We start from the raw sequence: 20,383 nt of genomic DNA, 5'->3' as shown, positions 1-20,383 counted from the left end.
GAATTTATTGACTACGTGAGATTCTCATCCCCTCTACCAGCACCTCTATCCTGGCTGAGTGCACGCCATATAGAAGATTGGCTGATATTTTTAGGCTGGAGGGCTCCCAAAACGTGGGTCTCCCCAGTCTGAGAATACTAGCTAACAGCTGCAAAGCTTTATCTTGACTGGTATCAAAATTGGGCGGGATCCACACGCCTTTTTTTAATTATTTATTTACTGTATGGTATAGACCCGCCCACCAGCAGCTGTGATTGGTTGGCAGGTAGACAGCTGTCACTCAGCATGGGGGCGTGTCTGACTGCAATCAATCACAGACACCAGTGAGCAGGGAAGCAGTGAATATGAAATGAGACGAATAAGCGGCCGGCTCGAGAAGAACAAAAAGAGCTGCCGCAGAAGCAGCATGACAGCCGCACCAGTGATCAGCGAGTATGTAGCGCTTGCTCCTAACCCTTTGCGCCAGATTCTGTTCCCAATAGACCTTATATGGGGACTAGCATCTGGCCAGGACTGGACAACTCTCCTTCCGTTTTTTTTTTGCGATCCGCAAAAAAAAATGGAAGTCACACAGCCCGTATACAGAACGGAACAGATGTGGTTGTCACATGGATGCATCCGTGGAAAAACAGGACTGTTTTTTGCGGACCGCATAAACGGAATGGTCAAGTGAATGTAGCCTTATTATTAGTCTTGGAGGCTTTAAAGTACCTGAGGCACCTTGAGATGGACTGTTCCCACCACTGCTCGAACTTTCACTTTTATTTTTCTCAGCATCATACTTGTCTGATGTTTCTCCTAGATTTTCATTCAATGTCCTGAGAATAATAGTCAAGTCTTCCTGCCCCAGAATAAGCTAAACATAAAGAAGCACAGTAGTCAAATTTGTAGAGAAGGTAGGGTTTGTACATCACTTAGTAGACAAATAGTTTGTAGGTATCTTTTCCCTTCCTTTCTTATACCTTACACTATTAAATGTATACCAATCTAAAATATGTACATCAATATCCATTAAATAATTCATATTTGCATTAATGTGAAAAATAGATAATGAAAGGAATATGCAGCAATATTTCCATTTACAATGCTAAATGCAGAACAACATGAAAGGGTCACTCCCAAGTGAGTAAGTTATTAGATATCACTTATATAGGGGATAACTTATTGCTTGCTGTGGGTCCAACACCGATCCTAAGAAGAATGCTTAAATGAAGAGAAGATGGACTACTAACAGCACTCTCATAGACAATGAAGGGAGGGAGGACTAGTATGTACCTCTTCTCTCGATTCTATATAGGACTTTGCAGAACCGGGTTCCAAAGACCCATTCTCAGGATTACTGGGAAGTTCCAGTGTTCAAACCCCCCAAAGATCAGTTATTCCATATCCTATAAATAGGTGACAAATTAATATTTTTGGTATAACCCTTTAATGCCTTAGAGTGAAGAACTCGGCACTCAGATTAAAGCAATAAATAAATGAAAAATTAATGTGGAAAATCAATTACAGTAAGTTAACGTTTTGGTCCCACATTCCAAGCTTCGTCAGAATGTAACGGATTGCCAGTGGAGGAAGAGGTTGCAGGGAGCAAGCACAGTGGTGAAGCGACCTTAGTCGTGTGTGAATGGTGGTCACTCCCCCACCACACTTGCTTCTTGGAACCTCTTCTTCTACAGCAATCAGGTACATTCTGACAAAAGTCTAATGTGGGACCGAAACGTTGCCACATTAAATTTTCACTTATTCAATGCATTATTCTGAACGCAACAATTTTTTTTACTTTTTAAAACGTTGTTGAATTATGGAAAAATAACTAAACTATACTCAATAAACTTGCGGAAAAAAACGAATAAACAGGCAAGCACATATAAAATAGACTTCAAAAGAGGAACAAACAGAATAATGAATTTGGTACGATCAAAGACACACAAAATTGACAAAAACAAGGCATAGAGGCAATAATAAATTGGGGCCATAGTAACTGTGCTTCTGACCATCAAATAATCTGCAAGCGACCTGTACAGTCTCTAGAACTGGCTTCAGTTTCCAGTACAGATATATGGTACTAATAAAGTTCAGGTCAGAATCTAGCCATTCAGTTGCAAACATATTATGAATAGGGACTAATGATGAAGGGTCCATTTAGGAGAAAGAATAATGAGAGCCCCTATAGAGGGCTGACTACATATTTTCCTATGGTTTTTACAAAGCCTATAATGCCTAAAAACTATTGTGATATTTTGGTAATGTGCAGGCCAAGAATGTAAGTGGATAATCCTACTTTGGAGTACTGTCCTTGAACCTCTTGCAAGATGGACTTATGTACATATACAGTCATGACCTAAAGTGTTACAGAGAACAATAGAGGAAAATAGGGTTTATTTGAGCCGCGCCAATGATCACTTCTCAGGTATTCAGATTAATGGATCTTTATTTTGCACAGGTCTACGCGTTTCTGGAGTCTCAGCTCCCTTCCTCAGGACCATCAGGCATAAGAACACATCAAATCTACCATAATGGAGACTAACACAGTATAAATACATTTGATGACATCACAGGACCGCCCCTGACAAAAAAAAAAAAAAGGCGGGAAAGGGTGCATTGCAGTGAAGCATGATGCAATACAAGTAACTTCATGAAGGATGTGAAAAATAAAATCAATTATAGTGGCGATAACACATATCTCAGATCGTGAAATAATGAAATTACTCAAAACATAAAAACACCAAAAATAATAGATCTATGTGTGATCATGATTATCTCTCAAAAAATATACATATGTATGTGCAGGGAGGACATGAAATGAGCCTAGAACTCACTTAGACATGTCAGTGCTGGAAAACCCGGGAATATAGGATAGATCAGTGAGAGCATGAGACCACGCAGCCAACAAGGCAATTACTGTTGCTGGGTGATGGAAGAAAAGAAACAGTCAAAATGCCCTGAATCCGTGAAAAAAATATATATATATATAAGAGAAAAAAACCATTTTTAAAGTGTTGGCACCCTTGAAAATATTCCAGAAAATGAAGTATTTTTGCCAGCAAATTATTTCAATTCTACGTTTTGTTATACACATTTATTTCCTTGTGTGTATTGGAACAACACAAAAATACAGTTCACCACTGCTTTATCCTGCTATGAGTATCTTAAATTGTGGAGGATATTTAGTCCTCTTTTTGTTGTTTTTCTATACAGAGTGGCAAAGAAAAAGCCATATCTGAGCCTGGCTAATAAAAGGAAAATATTAATATGGGCAAAAGAACACAGACGTTGGACAGAGGAAAATTGGAAAAAAGTGTTATGGACAGATGAATCAAAGTTTGAGGTGTTTGGATCACACAAAAGAAAATTTGTGAGACGCAGAACAACTGGAAAGATGCTGGAAGAGTGCCTGATACCATCTGTCAAGCATGGTGGAGGTAATGTGATGGTCTGGGGTTACTTTGGTGCTGGTAAAGTGGGAGATTTGTACAAGGTAAAAGGGATTTTGAATAAGGAAGGCTATCGCTCCATTTTGCAACGCCATGCCATAACCTGTGGACAGCACTTGATTGGAGCAAATTTCATCATACAGCAGGACAATGACCCAAAGCACACCTCCAAATTATGCATTAACTATTTAGGGAAGAAGCAGGCAGCTGGTATTCTATCTGTAATGGAGTGGCCAGCCCAGTCACCAGATCTCAACCCTATTGAGCTGTTGTAGGAGCAGACCATATGGTATGTAAAAAGTGCCTATCAAGCCAATCCAACTTGTGGGAGGAGGTTCTGGAAGCATTGGGTGAAATATCTTCAGATTACCTCCGCAAATTAACAGCTAGAATGCCAAAGGTCTGTAAAGCTGGAACTGCTGCAAAGGGAGCATTCTGTGACGAAAGCAAGTTTGAAGGAGAATATTATTATTTCCAAGTAAAAATCATTATTTCTAACCTGGTCAATGTCTGGACTATATTTTCTATTCATTATGCAACTCATTTGATAAATAAAACATATACGTCATTTGTCCAAAATCTATCAACCTCATACTCAGGTTTTACACCACCAATATTTATAGCCACAAAGAACCAAACGGGACGTTATTGCTCCCATTGCTGTAAAACTCTGAATCACAGAGACTCTGCCCGAGCTCAACCAGCTGTCAACATTCATGTATACCAGTGAATCCTTAGTAATTCTATTACAATTCAGCAGACATCCACCATGGCAGCGTGTCCGCCACCAACAGTTGCCTCCCCCAAGTGACTGGAGCAACCCACGGTAATGAAGAGATACACTGACCTGACTGTGATGGTAAATGGTGTGACCGTCCTCTATCCCAAAAAGATAGAGGACAGTCACACCATTCACTGGTATACATGAATGTTGACAGCTGGTTGAGCTCGGGCAGAGTCTCTGTGATTCAGAGTTTTACAGCAATGGGAGCAATAACAAGATGATCTGCCTGATCTGAACCTGAATTATACCTGTGTAACCACCGTTTAGGATGGGAATTATAAATTGAAGTTTAATAAAAGATATTGATTACTGGAGGATTAACTGTGCTCTCACGGCTTTTTGGAGATTACTGAGATAATGTTGGTATGTTGACACGTCCAGTGTGATAAGTTTGAGATCTCTTGTTTGACACATGTGATTGTTAATAATTTTATAAGAATAAATAAAGTCTAGTTTTTTAGGTTAAACACCGTCCCGTATGGTCATTTGATAAATAAAAGTATGATTTTTCATGGAAAAGACAAAATTGTCTGGGTGACCCCAAACTTTTGAACTGTAGTGTAATTTCACACAAAACTCTAAAAATTATTGGCACCTTTCCAAAATTTTAGGTTAACTTTGGTTAAGCATGTGACACTCATTCAAACTTATGCGTGGTAAGTAACAGGTATAGGCAATAAGAAAATGACACCTGAAACCTAATTAAAATGGGAGAAGTGGCCTCAATCTTTGCATTGTGTGTCTGTGTGCTCCATACTAAGCATGAAGAAAAGAAAGAAGAGAAGAAAGAAGGGAATTTTGTTTACTTACCGTAAATTCCTTTTCTTCTAGCTCCTATTGGGAGACCCAGACAATTGGGTGTATAGCTTCTGCCTCCGGAGGCCACACAAAGTATTACACTTTAAAAAGTGTAACCCCTCCCCTCTGCCTATACACCCTCCCGTGCATCACGGGCTCCTCAGTTTTGGTGCAAAAGCAGGAAGGAGGAAACTTATAAATTGGTCTAAGGTAAATTCAATCCGAAGGATGTTCGGAGAACTGAAAACCATGAACCAAAAGAACAATTCAACATGAACAACATGTGTACACAAAAGAACAAACAGCCCGAAGGGAACAGGGGCGGGTGCTGGGTCTCCCAATAGGAGCTAGAAGAAAAGGAATTTACGGTAAGTAAACAAAATTCCCTTCTTCTTTGTCGCTCCATTGGGAGACCCAGACAATTGGGACGTCCAAAAGCAGTCCCTGGGTGGGTAAAAGAATACCTCGATAAAAAGAGCCGAAAACGACCCCCTCTTACAGGTGGGCAACCGCCGCCTGAAGGACTCGCCTACCTAGACTGGCGTCTGCCGAAGCATAGGTATGCACCTGATAGTGTTTCGTGAAAGTGTGCAGACTAGACCAGGTAGCTGCCTGACACACCTGCTGAGCCGTAGCCCGGTGCCGCAATGCCCAGGACGCACCCACGGCTCTGGTAGAATGGGCTTTCAGCCCCAAAGGAAGCTGAAGCACAGAAGAACAATAGGCTTCAAGAATCGGCTCCTTGATCCACCGAGCCAAGGTTGACTTGGAAGCCTGTGAACCCTTACGCTGGCCAGCGACAAGGACAAAGAGCGCATCTGAACGGCGCACGGGCGCCGTGCGAGACACGTAGAGCCGGAGTGCTCTCACCAGATCTAACGAGTGCAAATCCTTTTCACATTGGTGAACTGGATGAGGGCAAAATGAAGGTAAGGAGATATCCTGATTGAGATGAAAAGGGGATACCACCTTAGGGAGAAAGTCCGGGACCGGACGCAGAACCACCTTATCCAGGTGAAAAACCAGGAAGGGGGCTTTGCATGACAGCGCTGCCAGCTCCGACACTCTACGGAGCGATGTAACTACCACTAGAAATGCCACCTTCTGCGAAAGACGTGATAAAGAGACATCCCGCAGCGGCTCGAAAGGTGGTTTCTGAAGAGCCGTTAGCACCCTGTTAAGATCCCAGGGTTCCAGCGAACGCTTGTAAGGTGGGACTATGTGGCAAACTCCTTGCAGGAACGTGCGGACCTGCGGAAGCCTGGCTAGACGCTTTTGAAAAAATACGGATAGCGCCGATACTTGTCCCTTGAGAGAGCCGAGAGACAAACCCTTGTCCATTCCGGATTGAAGGAATGAAAGAAAAGTGGGTAAGGCAAAGGGCCAGGGGGTAAAACCCTTATCAGAGCACCAGGATAAGAAGATCCTCCAAAACCTGTGATAGATCTTGGCGGACGTTGGTTTCCTGGCCTGTCTCATAGTGGCAATGACATCTTGAGATAACCCTGAGGACGCTAGGAGCCAGGACTCAATGGCCACACAGTCAGGTTGAGGGCCGCAGAATTCAGATGGAAAAACGGCCCTTGAGACAGCAAGTCTGGGCGGTCTGGGAGCGCCCACGGTTGACCCACCGTGAGGTGCCACAGATCCGGGTACCACGACCGCCTCGGCCAATCTGGGGCGACGAGAATGGCGCGACGACAGTTGGACCTGATTTTGCGCAGCACTCTGGGCAGCATCGCCAGAGGAGGAAATACGTAGGGCAGTCGAAACTGCGACCAATCCTGAACTAATGCGTCCGCCGCCAGAGCTCTGTGATCTTGAGACCGGGCCATGAATGCCGGGACACTGTTGTTGTGCCGTGACGCCATGAGATCGACGTCCGGCGTTCCCCAGCGGCGACAGATCTCTCGAAACACGTCTGGGTGCAGAGACCATTCCCCCGCGTCCATGCCCTGTCGGCTGAGAAAATCTGCTTCCCAGTTTTCTACGCCCGGGATGTGAACTGCGGAGATGGTGGAAGCTGTGGCTTCCACCCACTGCAGAATTCGACGGACTTCCTGGAAGGCTTGACGACTGCGAGTGCCGCCTTGGTGGTTGATGTATGCGACGGCAGTGGCGTTGTCCGACTGGATCCGGATCTTCCTGCCCTCCAGCCACCGATGAAAGGCCAATAGGGCTAGATACACTGCCCTTATCTCCAGAATATTGATCTGAAGGGAAGACTCTATCGGAGTCCAGGTTCCCTGAGCCCTGTGGTGGAGAAAGACCGCCCCCCACCCTGACAGGTTCGCGTTCGTCGTGACCACAGCCCAGGTGGGGGGTAGGAAGGATTTTCCCTGCGATAGAGAGTTGGGAAGGAGCCACCACTGAAGTGACGTCTTGGTTGCAAGGGAAAGAGAGACGTTCCTGTCGAGTGAAGTCGACCTCCTGTCCCATTTGCGGAGAATGTCCCACTGGAGTGGCCGCAGATGGAATTGCGCGAAGGGCACTGCCTCCATCGCTGCCACCATCTTCCCCAGGAAGTGCATGAGGCGCCTCAAGGGGTGTGACTGACCCCGAAGAAGAGATTGCACCCCTGCCTGCAGCGAAAGCTGTTTGTCCAGCGGTAGCATGACTACTGCTGACTGAGTATGAAACTCCATCCCAAGGTACGTCAGTGATTGGGTCGGTGTCAACTTGGATTTTGGGAAGTTGATGATCCACCCGAACTGCTGGAGAGTCGCCAGAGCGACGGAAAGGCTGTTTTGACACGCCATCTGAGAGGGTGCCCTGACCAGAAGATCGTCTAAGTAGGGAATCACCGAGTGGCCCTGAGAGTGTAGGACCGCCACAACAGATGCCATGACCTTGGTGAACACCCGTGGGGCTGTCGCCAGGATTGGGGCTTGGCGGAGGGACGAAAGGACCGAAACCTCGATTGTATTTTCCGTTGCTGAGGTCTCTTTGGTTTGGACTGGGGTAAAGAGGAGTCCTTTCCCTTGGATTCCTTAATAATCTCATCCAATCGTTCACCAAACAAGCGGTCGCCAGCAAACGGCAAACCGGTTAAGAACCTCTTGGAAGCCGAGTCTGCCTTCCATTCGCGCAGCCACATGGCCCTGCGGACTGCCACAGAGTTAGCGGATGCCACCGCTGTACGGCTAGCAGAGTCTAAAACTGCGTTCATGGCGTAGGAAGAAAAAGCTGACGCCTGAGAAGTCAAAGACGCAACCTGCGGAGCAGAATTACGTGTGACCGCATTAATCTCAGCCAGACAAGCTGAGATAGCTTGTAGTGCCCACACGGCTGCAAAGGCCGGGGCAAAAGACGCACCCGTGGCTTCATAGATGGATTTCACCAGGAGCTCTATCTGCCTGTCAGTGGCATCCTTTAGCGATGATCCATCTGCAACCGATACCACAGATCTAGCCGCCAATCTAGAGACTGGGGGATCCACCTTGGGACATTGAGCCCAGCCCTTGACAACGTCAGAGGGGAAGGGGTAACGTGTGTCAGTAAGGCGCTTAGTAAAGCGCTTGTCCGGAACCGCTCTGGGCTTCTGGACAGCATCTCTGAAGTTAGAGTGATCGAAAAACGCACTCCGTGTACGTTTAGGGAACCGAAACTGGTGTTTCTCCTGCTGAGAAGTCGACTCCTCTACAGGTGGCGGCGGGGGAGAGATATCCAACACCTGGTTGATGGACGAGATAAGGTCATTTACTATGGCGTCCCCTTCAGGTGTATCAAGATTGAGAGCAACGTCAGTGTCAGAGCCCTGAGCTGCGACGTCCGCCTCGTCCTCCAGAGAGTCCTCACGCTGGGAACCCGAGCAGCGTGAAGAAGTCAGGGAAGATTCCCAGCGGGCCCGCTTAGCCGGTCTGGGACTGTGGTCCGGGCCGGAGTCCTCCACGTGAGACCTAGGGCCCCCCCTGGGAATGTGCTGCGGCGCGGACAGCGAGGGGCCTGGGGGAGAAGATCCAACAGGGCCCGGGGCTTGTGTAAGGACCGGTCTGGACTGCAAAGCTTCAAGCAGCTTGGCAGACCATTTGTCCATAGACTGAGCCATGGATTGTGAAAGTGACTCAGAGGTTTTCAGCAAAAACTGCAAACTCTGTCCCTGCCGCCTGGACAGGGGGAGCAAGGGGTTCTACCTGAGCCGAGGGGCCCACTAGTGACTGAGGCTCGGGTTGAGGAAGCACAACAGGGGTTGAGCATTGCTCACAGTGAGGGTAGGTGGAACCCGCAGGTAACTTAGCCACACAAGAGGTACAGGTCGCAAAATAACCCTGTGCCTTGGCACCCTTGCTCCTTGTGGACGACATGCTGTTGTCTCCTAGGAGAGTGATCACTGAGGGTATATGGGAAGGGTATACAGCCCGACCGAACAGAAATATATAACTATATATAGTATCTATTCCGGCACCCTAAGGGGACCAGCACCGGGTGACCGGTGTGGCTTACCGACCGCTAAAAAGCGGAGTGTGTGTCCTCCAGATTCCCTGCCTTAGGTCTCCCAGCGTTGCAGAGCTCTTTCCAGGAAATCCTCCACAGGCAGAATGCCAAGGAAATGGCTGCCGGAGCTCTCAGGGGAGGAGTGGAGCCGTGGGCGGCGTTAGAAAAGTGCGGGAATCTGGAGTCCCCACAGTGATCAGTGAGGGGGGAGGAAACATACAGGATGCTCCGGCCCTCACAGCCGACATCAGGCCGGCCGTCCCGCCCTTACCCCTGATAGACAGGCCCGGGGGCGGGAGTTTTGCTACTAGGCTGCAATTGAAGCCGGGGACTAAATTTAAGACCGCGGCCGACAAACAGGCGCGGTCGGCGCGGAAGTCCGCCGGCCGTCACAAATAAGCAGCTGCTGCAGCGTCCGGGATGAAGGCGCTCCATGCACATCCCCCATGGGGATACAGAGTACCTTAGTGATGCAGGGCCCGGTCCCTGAGGATAAATAAACTCCTGTCCGACAGATTCCCACAGGGGCTGCGGAGGGAGCACGGTCCCAGTGAATGGATGACCGGTCAGGATCCCACTTCTCCCAGAGCCGCTAAGGGATGGTGAAGGAGATGGCATGAGGCTCCGGCCTTTGTACCCGCAATGGGTACCTCAACCTTAACAGCACCGCCGACTTAGTGGGGTGAGAAGGGAACATGCCGGGGGCCCCGTGGGGGCCCACTTTTCTTCCAACCGATATAACTAATCTGAGAATGCATGAGTGGATGTGTGCCTCCTTCCACACAAAGCATAAAACTGAGGAGCCCGTGATGCACGGGAGGGTGTATAGGCAGAGGGGAGGGGTTACACTTTTTAAAGTGTAATACTTTGTGGCCTCCGGAGGCAGAAGCTATACACCCAATTGTCTGGGTCTCCCAATGGAGCGACAAAGAAACAGTCTGCGAAACGCTATTGCGGAAGACCCAGGGGGACCTCACTGCTGACACAAAGACATAAAAAAGCTAGACTGTAGATTGCTAATATGTATGTGAGTAAGCCAAAATCCTTCTGGGAAAGTGTCAAATGGACAGATAAGCCTAAGATAGAGCTTGTTAGTAAAGCACAAAATTCTACTGTTTACCAAAAATGGAATGAGGTCTACAAAGAAAAGAGCACAGTATCTAAAATGAAATATAGTAGATGTTCAAAGATGTTTTGGGGTTGTTTTGCTGCCTCTGGCACTGTGTGCCTTGACTGGGTGCATGACAGCATGAAATCTGAAGATCACCAAAGTATTTTGGGTAGCAGTGTAGTGCCCAGTGTCAGAATGATGGATTTGTGTCCGAGGTCATGGATATTCCAGCAGGACAATGACCCCATACATACTTCAAGAAGCACCCAGAAATGGATGGAAACAAAGTGCTGGAGAGTTATGAAGTGACCAGCAATGGGTCTGGATCTAAATCCCATTGAACACCTGTAAAGAGATCTTAAAATTGCTGTTGAGAGACCTGGGGCAGTTTGCAAAAGAGTGGTCCAAAATTCCAGTAGAGGGGTGTTGATGGTTATAGGAAGGGATTGCAGTTATTTATTCTAATGAGTGTGCAACCAAATAATAAGTTGAGGGGGCCAACAATTTTATATGGACCATCTATTGGGTTTTGTGTGAAATTATGTCCAACTTCCTTTTTTTCTCTGTTTTTTTTGCATTGTTATAACACACAAAAAAAGAGAATTTTGTTTACTTACCGTAAATTCTTTTTCTTATAGTTCCGACATGGGAGACCCAGACCATGGGTGTATAGCTTCTGCCTCCGGAGGACACACAAAGTACTACACTAAACGTGTAGCTCCTCCCTCCGAGCAAATACACCCCCTGGATGACAAATCTAACCAGTTTAGTGCAAAAGCTGAAGGAGGACATCCACCCATAAGTAGAGATAGAGTAAAACCCGGTATAACCGGAACCTCTGTCTACAACAACAGCCGGTAAAAACACACGGAACAAGAACTGCCAACAGGCAACAGGGAGGGTGCTGGGTCTCCCATGTCGAAACTATAAGAAAAAGAATTTACGGTAAGTAAACAAAATTCTCTTTTTCTTTATCGTTCCTTATGGGAGACCCAGACCATGGGACGTCTCAAAGCAGTCCATGGGTGGGAAATAAACAGAAAACTGAGAAGTAGGCAAAAACCTAACTTCACAAATGGGCGACAGCCGCCTGAAGGATGCGTCTGCCCAAGCTCGCATCTGCCGAAGCATGAGCATGCACTTGGTAGTGCTTCGAAAAGGTGTGCAGACTAGACCAAGTGGCAGCCTGACAGACCTGCTGAGCCGTAGCCTGGTGCCTGAAAGCCCAAGAGGCACCGACAGCTCTGGTCGAGTGCGCCTTAATCCCCGGCGGGGGAGGCACCTGAGAACATTGGTAGGCATCGGATATGGCCGACCTAATCCAACGAGCCAGAGTCGGTTTAGAAGCCGAGAGACCCTTGCGCTGACCTGTGGTTAGCAAAAACAGAGAGGTGCACCGTCTGAGAGCGGCGGTGCGTGACACATAGATCCGGAGCGCCCGCACCAGATCTAAAGTATGCAACGCTTTCTCAAAGCGATGCACAGGGGCAGGACAAAGGGAAGGCAATGAAATGTCCTGGTTAAGGTGGAAAGAAGACACCACCTTAGGGAGAAAGTCCAGAGTCGGACGGAGAACCACCTTGTCTTGGTGAAAAACCAAAAAGGGTGACTCCGAAGAGAGCGCAGTCAAATCAGAGACTCTCCTGAGAGAAGTTATGGCCACCAGAAAGACCACTTTCTGTGAAAGACGAAACAAAGAAACCTCCCTAAGAGGCTCAAAGGGGGGTTTCTGTAAGGCCGTGAGGACCAGATTAAGGTCCCAGGGATCCAAAGGCCGCCGGTAAGGAGGAATGATGTGAGATGCGCCCTGCATGAAGGTGCGCACCTGGCCCAGTCGGGCGATACGCCGCTGGAACAACACTGACAGAGCCGAGACCTGTCCCTTGAGGGAATTGAGGGATAGTCCTAGCTGCAGACCGGACTGAAGAAAGGACAGGATGGTCGGCAAGGAAAAAGGCCAAGGAGCATGGCCGGAAGAGCGACACCAGGACAGGAAAATTCTCCAAGTCCTGTGGTAAATCCTGGCCGAGGAAGACTTCCGAGCCTGAGTCATAGTGGAGATGACCTCGGGAGGAATGCCTGAAGCCGTCAGGATCCAGGACTCAAGAGCCACGCCGTCAATCTGAGAGCCGCATAATTCTGGCGGAAAAACGGACCTTGAGAGAGAAGGTCTGAGCGGTCCGGGAGATGCCACGGCACCTCTACGGACAGACGGAGCAGGTCTGGGTACCAAGCTCGCCTGGGCCAGTCTGGAGCAATGATTATTACCCGACGGCCCTCCATTCTGATCTTGCGCAGGACTCTGGGCAAGAGAGCTAGAGGGGGAAACACGTAGGCCAGACGGAACTGGGACCAATCCTGAACCAGCGCGTCCGCTGCCAAGGCCTGAGGATCATTTCAAAAAGTGTAAGAAAGCAGGTTAATATACCGCGCCACACCACAGAAGCCAAAAATTGTTAAAAGTAAATCCCTTTTTCTTTATTTTCACAGGTCTACGCGTTTCAGGGACATATCCGTCCCCTTCCTCAGGACAATGTACAGAAAATACTATCTAGTATTAAGTATAGTATTTTCTGTACATTGTCCTGAGGAAGGGGACGGATATGTCCCTGAAACGCGTAGACCTGTGAAAATAAAGAAAAGAAGGGAATTTTGTTACTTACCGTAAATTCCTTTTCTTCTAGCTCTTATTGGGAGACCCAGACGATTGGGTGTATAGCACTGCCTCCGGAGGCCACACAAAGCAATTACACTAAAAAGTGTAAGGCCCCTCCCCTTCTGGCTATACACCCCCAGTGGGATCACTGGCTCACCAGTTTTAGTGCAAAAGCAAGAAGGAGGAAAGCCAATAACTGGTTTAAACAAATTCACTCCGAGTAACATCGGAGAACTGAAAACCGTTCAACATGAACAACATGTGTACCCGCAAACAAACCAAAAATCCCGAAGGACAACAGGGCGGGTGCTGGGTCTCCCAATAAGAGCTAGAAGAAAAGGAATTTACGGTAAGTAACAAAATTCCCTTCTTCTTCGGCGCTCTATTGGGAGACCCAGACGATTGGGACGTCCAAAAGCTGTCCCTGGGTGGGTAAAGAAATACCTCATGTTAGAGCTGCAAGACAGCCCTCCCCTACGGGGAGGCAACTGCCGCCTGCAGGACTCTTCTACCTAGGCTGGCATCCGCCGAAGCATAGGTATGCACCTGATAATGTTTGGTGAAAGTGTGCAGACTCGACCAGGTAGCTGCCTGGCACACCTGTTGAGCCGTAGCCTGGTGTCGCAATGCCCAGGACGCACCCACGGCTCTGGTAGAATGGGCCTTCAGCCCTGATGGAACCGGAAGCCCAGCAGAACGGTAGGCTTCAAGAATTGGTTCTTTGATCCATCGAGCCAGGGTGGCCTTGGAAGCCTGCGACCCTTTGCGCTTACCAGCGACAAGGACAAAGAGTGCATCCGAACGGCGCAGGGGCGCCGTGCGGGAAATGTAGATTCTGAGTGCTCTCACCAGATCTAACAAATGTAAATCCTTCTCATACCGATGAACTGCATGAGGACAAAACGAAGGCAAAGAGATATCCTGATTAAGATGAAAAGAGGATACCACCTTCGGGAGAAACTCCTGAATGGGGCGCAGCACTACCTTGTCCTGGTGGAAGACCAGGAAGGGAGTCTTGGAAGACAGCGCTGCTAGCTCAAACACTCTCCGAAGAGATGTGATCGCTACTAGAAAAGCCACCTTCTGTGATAGTCTAGAGAGTGAAACCTCCCTCAGAGGCTCGAAGGGCGGCTTCTGGAGGGCAACTAGTACCCTGTTCAGATCCCATGGATCTAACGGCCGCTTGTACGGGGGTACGATATGGCAAACCCCCTGTAGGAACGTGCGCACCTTAGGAAGGCGTGCCAAACGCCTCTGAAAAAAGACGGATAGCGCCGAGACCTGACCTTTAAGGGAGCCGAGCGACAAACCCTTTTCTAACCCAGATTGCAGGAAAGAAAGAAAGGTAGGCAATGCAAATGGCCAGGGAGACACTCCCTGAGCAGAGCACCAGGATAAAAATATCCTCCACGTTCTGTGGTAGATCTTAGCGGACGTGGGCTTCCTAGCCTGTCTCATGGTGGCAACGACCCCTTGGGACAATCCTGAAGACGTTAGGATCCAGGACTCAATGGCCACACAGTCAGGTTCAGGGCCGCAGAATTCCGATGGAAAAACGGCCCTTGGGACAGTAAGTCTGGTCGGTCTGGGAGTGCCCATGGTTGGCCGACCGTGAGCTGCCACAGATCCGGATACCACGCCCTCCTCGGCCAGTCTGGGGCGACAAGTATGACGTGGCTGCAATCGGATCTGATCTTGCGTAGCACTCTGGGCAAGAGTGCCAGAGGTGGAAACACATAAGGGAGCCGGAACTGCGACCAATCTTGCACTAGGGCGTCTGCCGCCAGCGCTCTTTGATCGCGAGACCGTGCCATGAAGGTTGGGACCTTGTTGTTGTGCCGTGACGCCATTAGGTCGACGTCCGGCACCCCCCAGCGGCGACAGATTTCCTGAAACACGTCTGGGTGAAGGGACCATTCCCCTGCGTCCATGCCCTGGCGACTGAGGAAGTCTGCTTCCCAGTTTTCTACGCCGGGGATGTGAACCGCGGATATGGTGGAGGCTGTGGCTTCCACCCACATCAGAATCCGCCGGACTTCCTGGAAGGCTTGCCGACTGCGTGTCCCCCCTTGGTGGTTGATGTATGCCACTGCTGTGGAGTTGTCCGACTGAATTCGGATCTGCGTTCCTTCCAGCCACTGCAAGATACACTGCTCTGATCTCCAGAACATTGATCTGAAGGGTGGACTCCTGCTGAGACCACGTCCCTTGAGCCCTGTGGTGGAGAAACACTGCTCCCCACCCTGACAGACTCGCGTCTGTCGTGACCACCGCCCAAGACGGTGGCAGGAAGGATCTTCCCTGTGATAATGAGGTGGGAAGAAGCCACCACTGCAGAGAGTCCTTGGCCGTCTGGGAAAGGGAGACTTTCCTGTCCAGGGATGTTGACTTCCCGTCCCATTGGCGGAGAATGTCCCATTGAAGTGGACGCAGATGAAACTGCGCAAACGGAACCGCCTCTATTGCCGCCACCATCTTCCCGAGGAAGTGCATGAGGCGTCTTAAGGAGTGCGGCTGACTTTGAAGGAGAGCCTGCACCCCAGTCTGTAGAGACCGCTGCTTGTCCAGCGGAAGCTTCACTATCGCTGAGAGAGTATGAAACTCCATGCCAAGATACGTTAGTGATTGGGTCGGTGACAGATTTGACTTTGGGAAGTTGATGATCCACCCGAACGCCTGGAGAGTCTCCAGTGCAACATTCAGGCTGAGTTGGCATGCCTCTTGAGAGGGTGCCTTGACCAGTAGATCGTCCAAGTAAGGGATCACAGAGTGTCCCTGAGAATGCAAGACTGCTACCACTGCCGCCATGACCTTGGTGAACACCCGTGGGGCTGTCGCCAGACCAAATGGCAGAGCTACGAACTGAAGATGGTCGTCTCCTATCACGAAGCGTAGAAAGCATTGGTGCTTTGTAGCAATCGGCACGTGGAGATAAGCATCTTTGATGTCTATTGATGCTAGGAAATCTCCTTGAGACATTGAGGCAATGACTGAGCGGAGGGATTCCATCCGGAACCGCCTGGCGTTCACATGCTTGTTGAGCAGTTTTAGGTCCAGAACAGGACGGAAGGAGACGTCCTTTTTTGGAACCACAAAGAGATTGGAGTAAAATCCTCGCCCCCGTTCCTGAGGGGGGACAGGGATCACGACTCCTTCTGCTCTTAGAGAGTCCACCGCCTGCAGCAGGGCATCTGCTCGGTTGGGGTGTGGGGAGGTTCTGAAGAACCGAAGTGGAGGCCGAGAATTGAACTCGATTCTGTACCCGCGAGACAGAATGTCTGTTACCCACCGGTCTTTGACCTGTGACAGCCAAATGTCGCAAAAGCGGGAGAGCCTGCCACCGACCGAGGATGCGGAGGGAGGAGGCCGAAAGTCATGAGGTAGCCGCTTTGGAAGCGGTTCCTCCATTTGCTTTCCTGGGGCGTGAGTGAGCCCGCCAGGAATCTGAGCTCCCTTGTTCTTTCTGAGTCCTTTTGGACGAGGAGAATTGGGCCTTGCCCGAGCCTCGAAAGGACCGAAACCTCGACTGCCACTTTTTCTGTTGAGGTTTACTTGCTCTGGGCTGTGGTAAGGAAGAGTCCTTACCCTTGGACTGTTTTATGATTTCCGCCAATGGCTCACCAAACAGTCTGTCTCTAGATAATGGCAAGCTGGTTAAGCATTTTTTGGAACCAGCATCTGCTTTCCAGTCCTTTAACCATAAGGCTCTGCGCAAAACCACAGAATTGGCGGCCGCCATAGCGGTACGGCTCGTAGATTCTAGGACAGCATTGATAGCATAAGTCGCAAACGCAGACATTTGCGAAGTTAGGGACGCCACCTGCGGTACTGCTGGATGCATGATAGCATCCACCTGTGCCAGACCAGCTGAAATAGCTTGGAGTGCCCACACGGCCGCGAATGCTGGAGCAAACGACGCGCCGATAGCTTCATAGACAGATTTCAACCAAAGGTCCATCTGTCTGTCGTTGGCATCTTTAAGTGAAGCGCCATCCTCTACTGCGACTATGGATCTAGCCGCAAGCTTGGAAATTGGGGGATCCACCTTTGGACACTGGGTCCAGCGTTTGGCCACTTCAGCGGGAAAAGGATAACGGGTATCCTTAGAACGTTTAGAGAAACGCTTGTCTGGATGAGCGTCGTGCTTCTGGATTGATTCTCTGAAGTCAGAGTGGTCCAAAAAAGCACTTAATTTACGCTTGGGATACAGGAAATGGAACTTCTCCTGCTGTGCAGCTGCCTCCTCTGCAGAAGGGGCTGGGGGAGAAATATCCAACAGTCTATTAATCGCCGATATAAGGTCATTAACCATGGCGTCACCATCAGGGGCATCCAGATTGAGAGGGGCCTCAGGATTAGAATCCTGATCACCGTCCTCAGTCTCATCACAGAGAGACTCTTCTCGCTGAGACCCTGAGCAGTGTGATGACGTCGAGGATCTTTCCCAGCGAGCTCGCTTAGGCTGCCTGGGACTGTCATCTGAGTCAGAGACCTCAGCTTGTGATGCTTGAGACCCCCTTGAAGTACGGATTAGTTCCAACTGAGGGGGACCGGAGAGCATAGACACAGCAGTGTCCATGGTCTGAGGAACTGGCCTGGCCTGCAAGGTCTCCAGGATTTTTGTCATAGTCACAGACATTTTATCAGCAAACACTGCAAAGTCTGTCCCCGTCACCGGGGCAGGGTTCACAGGCGTCTCTGCCTGGGCTACCACCACAATAGGCTCTGGCTGACGAAGTGCCACTGGTACTGAACATTGCACACAATGTGAGTCATTGGAGCCTGCCGGTAGATCAGCCCCACATGCAGTACAAACAGTGTACACAGCCCGTGCCTTGGCAGCCTTGCGTTTTGCGGATGACATGTTGCTGCCTCCTCAGAGCAGTACAGGGTGTCCAGCCAAGAAGCGACCTTACAGTGCACTATATAAATATATATATATATATATATATATATATATGGTACCAAGACAAAAGTACACTAATATATCACTGAGGCACTAGAGGGGCCAGCACTACTGTGCTGCTTACCGCCCGCTTAGGAGCGGTGTGTGGTCGCCAGAAATCCCTCTAGTCTGGGTCTCCCAGAGCCTGCTGCCTTTCCCCAGCCAGACCGCATGTGTAATGGCTGCCGGCGTCCTTGTGGAGAGGGGGGGCGGGCCCTGGGTGTACACCGACGAAGAGCGGGAAGTCTGCTTCCCCCTGTGCCTAGTGAGAGGGCTGGAGCATGTAAATAAAGCTCCAGCCCTCGGCGCTGCCAATTGAGCAGCGTTTCTCCCCTACCCTGATTGACAGGGTGGGGGCGGGAACGAAGCGGCGCTAGGCCGCAGAAGCCGGGGGCTAAAGTTAGAAGCGCCGCCGCCGTAAAAGCGCGGTCAGCGCAAAGTCCCCGGCGCACTACAAGTCGCAGGTGCGCCGCCGCTCCCGGAGCGGTCGGCGCAGTAGTTCCCAACATGTAACGTCACTCAGCAAAGCTGCAGTGACCTAACCCCAGCGCACAGCGCTACTGTCCCCGGCGCACTATAACGCTCAGCAAGCCTCGAGAGTGTCCGTGCCTGCCGGGGACACAGAGTACCTGAAAGTTGCAGGGCTTTGTCCCTGAACGGCACTCCCGCTCCAAATCCAGCAGGTTCTCTGGGTCTGTGGAAGGAGCCCGGACCCAGGGCATGGGGGCCGGCAAGATCCCACTTCCACAGAGCCCTCCAGGGGATGTGGAAGGAAAACAGCATGTGGGCTCCAGCCTCTGTACCAGCAATAGGTACCTCAACCTTACAAGCACCAACCGCGGGTGAGAAGGGAGCATGCTGGGGGCCCCATATGGGCCCTCTTTTCTTCCATCCGATATAGCCAGCAGCTACTGCTGACTACAAACAGTGGAGCTATGCGTGGATGTCTGACCTCCTTCGCACAAAGCAGAAAACTGGTGAGCCAGTGATCCCACTGGGGGTGTATAGCCAGAAGGGGAGGGGCCTTACACTTTTTAGTGTAATTGCTTTGTGTGGCCTCCGGAGGCAGTGCTATACACCCAATCGTCTGGGTCTCCCAATAGAGCGCCGAAGAAAGGGATTTACTTTTAACAATTTTTGGCTTCTGTGGTGTGGCGCGGTATATTAACCTGCTTTCTTACACTTTTTGAATTGTCTCATCACCGCGGGACCGCTGCCTCCCACACTATCACATCGTGATTTCCATGCTTTGAAAGGGGTTGTGACTGGCACAACCGAACCAGGTGAGTGGACCTGCCAGTATTCACTCCCACGTGTATACCGGGTAAGACCCTATTTGCGCCTTATCTTTCCACAGTTATCTTATCTATAAGGCCTGAGGATCGTGGGAGCGAGCCACGTAAACCTGGACCTTGTTGTTGTGCCGGGATGCCATTAGATCCACTTCCGGAGTGCCCCACTTGCGGCAGATTGACCGGAACACTGCCGGATGCAGGGCCCACTCGCCGCTGTCCACGGTTTGACGGCTGAGATAATCTGCCTCCCAGTTTTCTACGCCTGGGATGTGGATTGCGGATATAGTTTACTTGGAGTCCTCCGTCCACTGAAGGATGCGTTGAACCTCCAACATCGCCAGGCGGCTGCGAGTCCCGCCCTGGTGATTGATGTAGGCAACTGCTGTCGCGTTGTCCGACTGGACTCGAATGTGCTTGCCTGCCAACAGGTGGTGAAAGGCTACGAGAGCTAGGAGCACAGCTCTGATTTCCAGCACATTGATCGAGAGGGCTGATTCGGACGGAGTCCAAGTGCCCTGTGCTCGGTGGTGGAGAAATACTGCTCCCCAGCCGGAGAGACTGGCGTCCGTGGTGAGGATCACCCAGGACGGAGACATGAAGGAGCGTCCCTGAGACAGAGAGAGGGGCCGAAGCCACCACTGAAGAGAGCTCCTGGTCTGTGGCGACAGAGCCACTAGCCTGTGCAAGGAAGAGGTCCGCTTGTTCCAAAGGCGGAGAATGTCCAGCTGCAGAGGACGCAGATGGAACTGGGCAAAGGGAACCGCTTCCATTGACGCCACCATCTGACCCAGCACCTGCATGAGGTGCCTGATGGAATGACGGCGGGGCTTCAATAGAGAACGCACCGCCAGATGAAGGGACTGCTGTTTGACTAAAGCAGCTTCACAAGTGCCGGCAGAGTCTCGAATTGCATCCCTAGGTACGTA

At 50.0% G+C, this 20,383-nt stretch overlaps 1 protein-coding gene across 1 annotated transcript in view; it reads right to left on the bottom strand.

Moving 5' to 3' along the window:
* VPS13A (vacuolar protein sorting 13 homolog A) overlaps nucleotides 1-20,383 on the bottom strand; it is a 368,017-nt gene that overhangs the window by 150,407 nt on the left and 197,227 nt on the right. Inside the window, exon 35 of the mRNA XM_075318171.1 lies at nucleotides 712-856. Within this exon, the coding sequence (XP_075174286.1) occupies nucleotides 712-856 (145 nt within the window). The remainder of the gene's footprint in view (nucleotides 1-711; nucleotides 857-20,383) is intronic.

This window comes from Anomaloglossus baeobatrachus, chromosome 1 (genome assembly GCF_048569485.1).
Source record: "Anomaloglossus baeobatrachus isolate aAnoBae1 chromosome 1, aAnoBae1.hap1, whole genome shotgun sequence".
NCBI lineage: Eukaryota > Metazoa > Chordata > Amphibia > Anura > Aromobatidae > Anomaloglossus > Anomaloglossus baeobatrachus.
The sequence above is the reverse complement of the archived record's forward strand: the minus strand, read 5'-3'. Positions and strand labels throughout refer to the sequence as shown.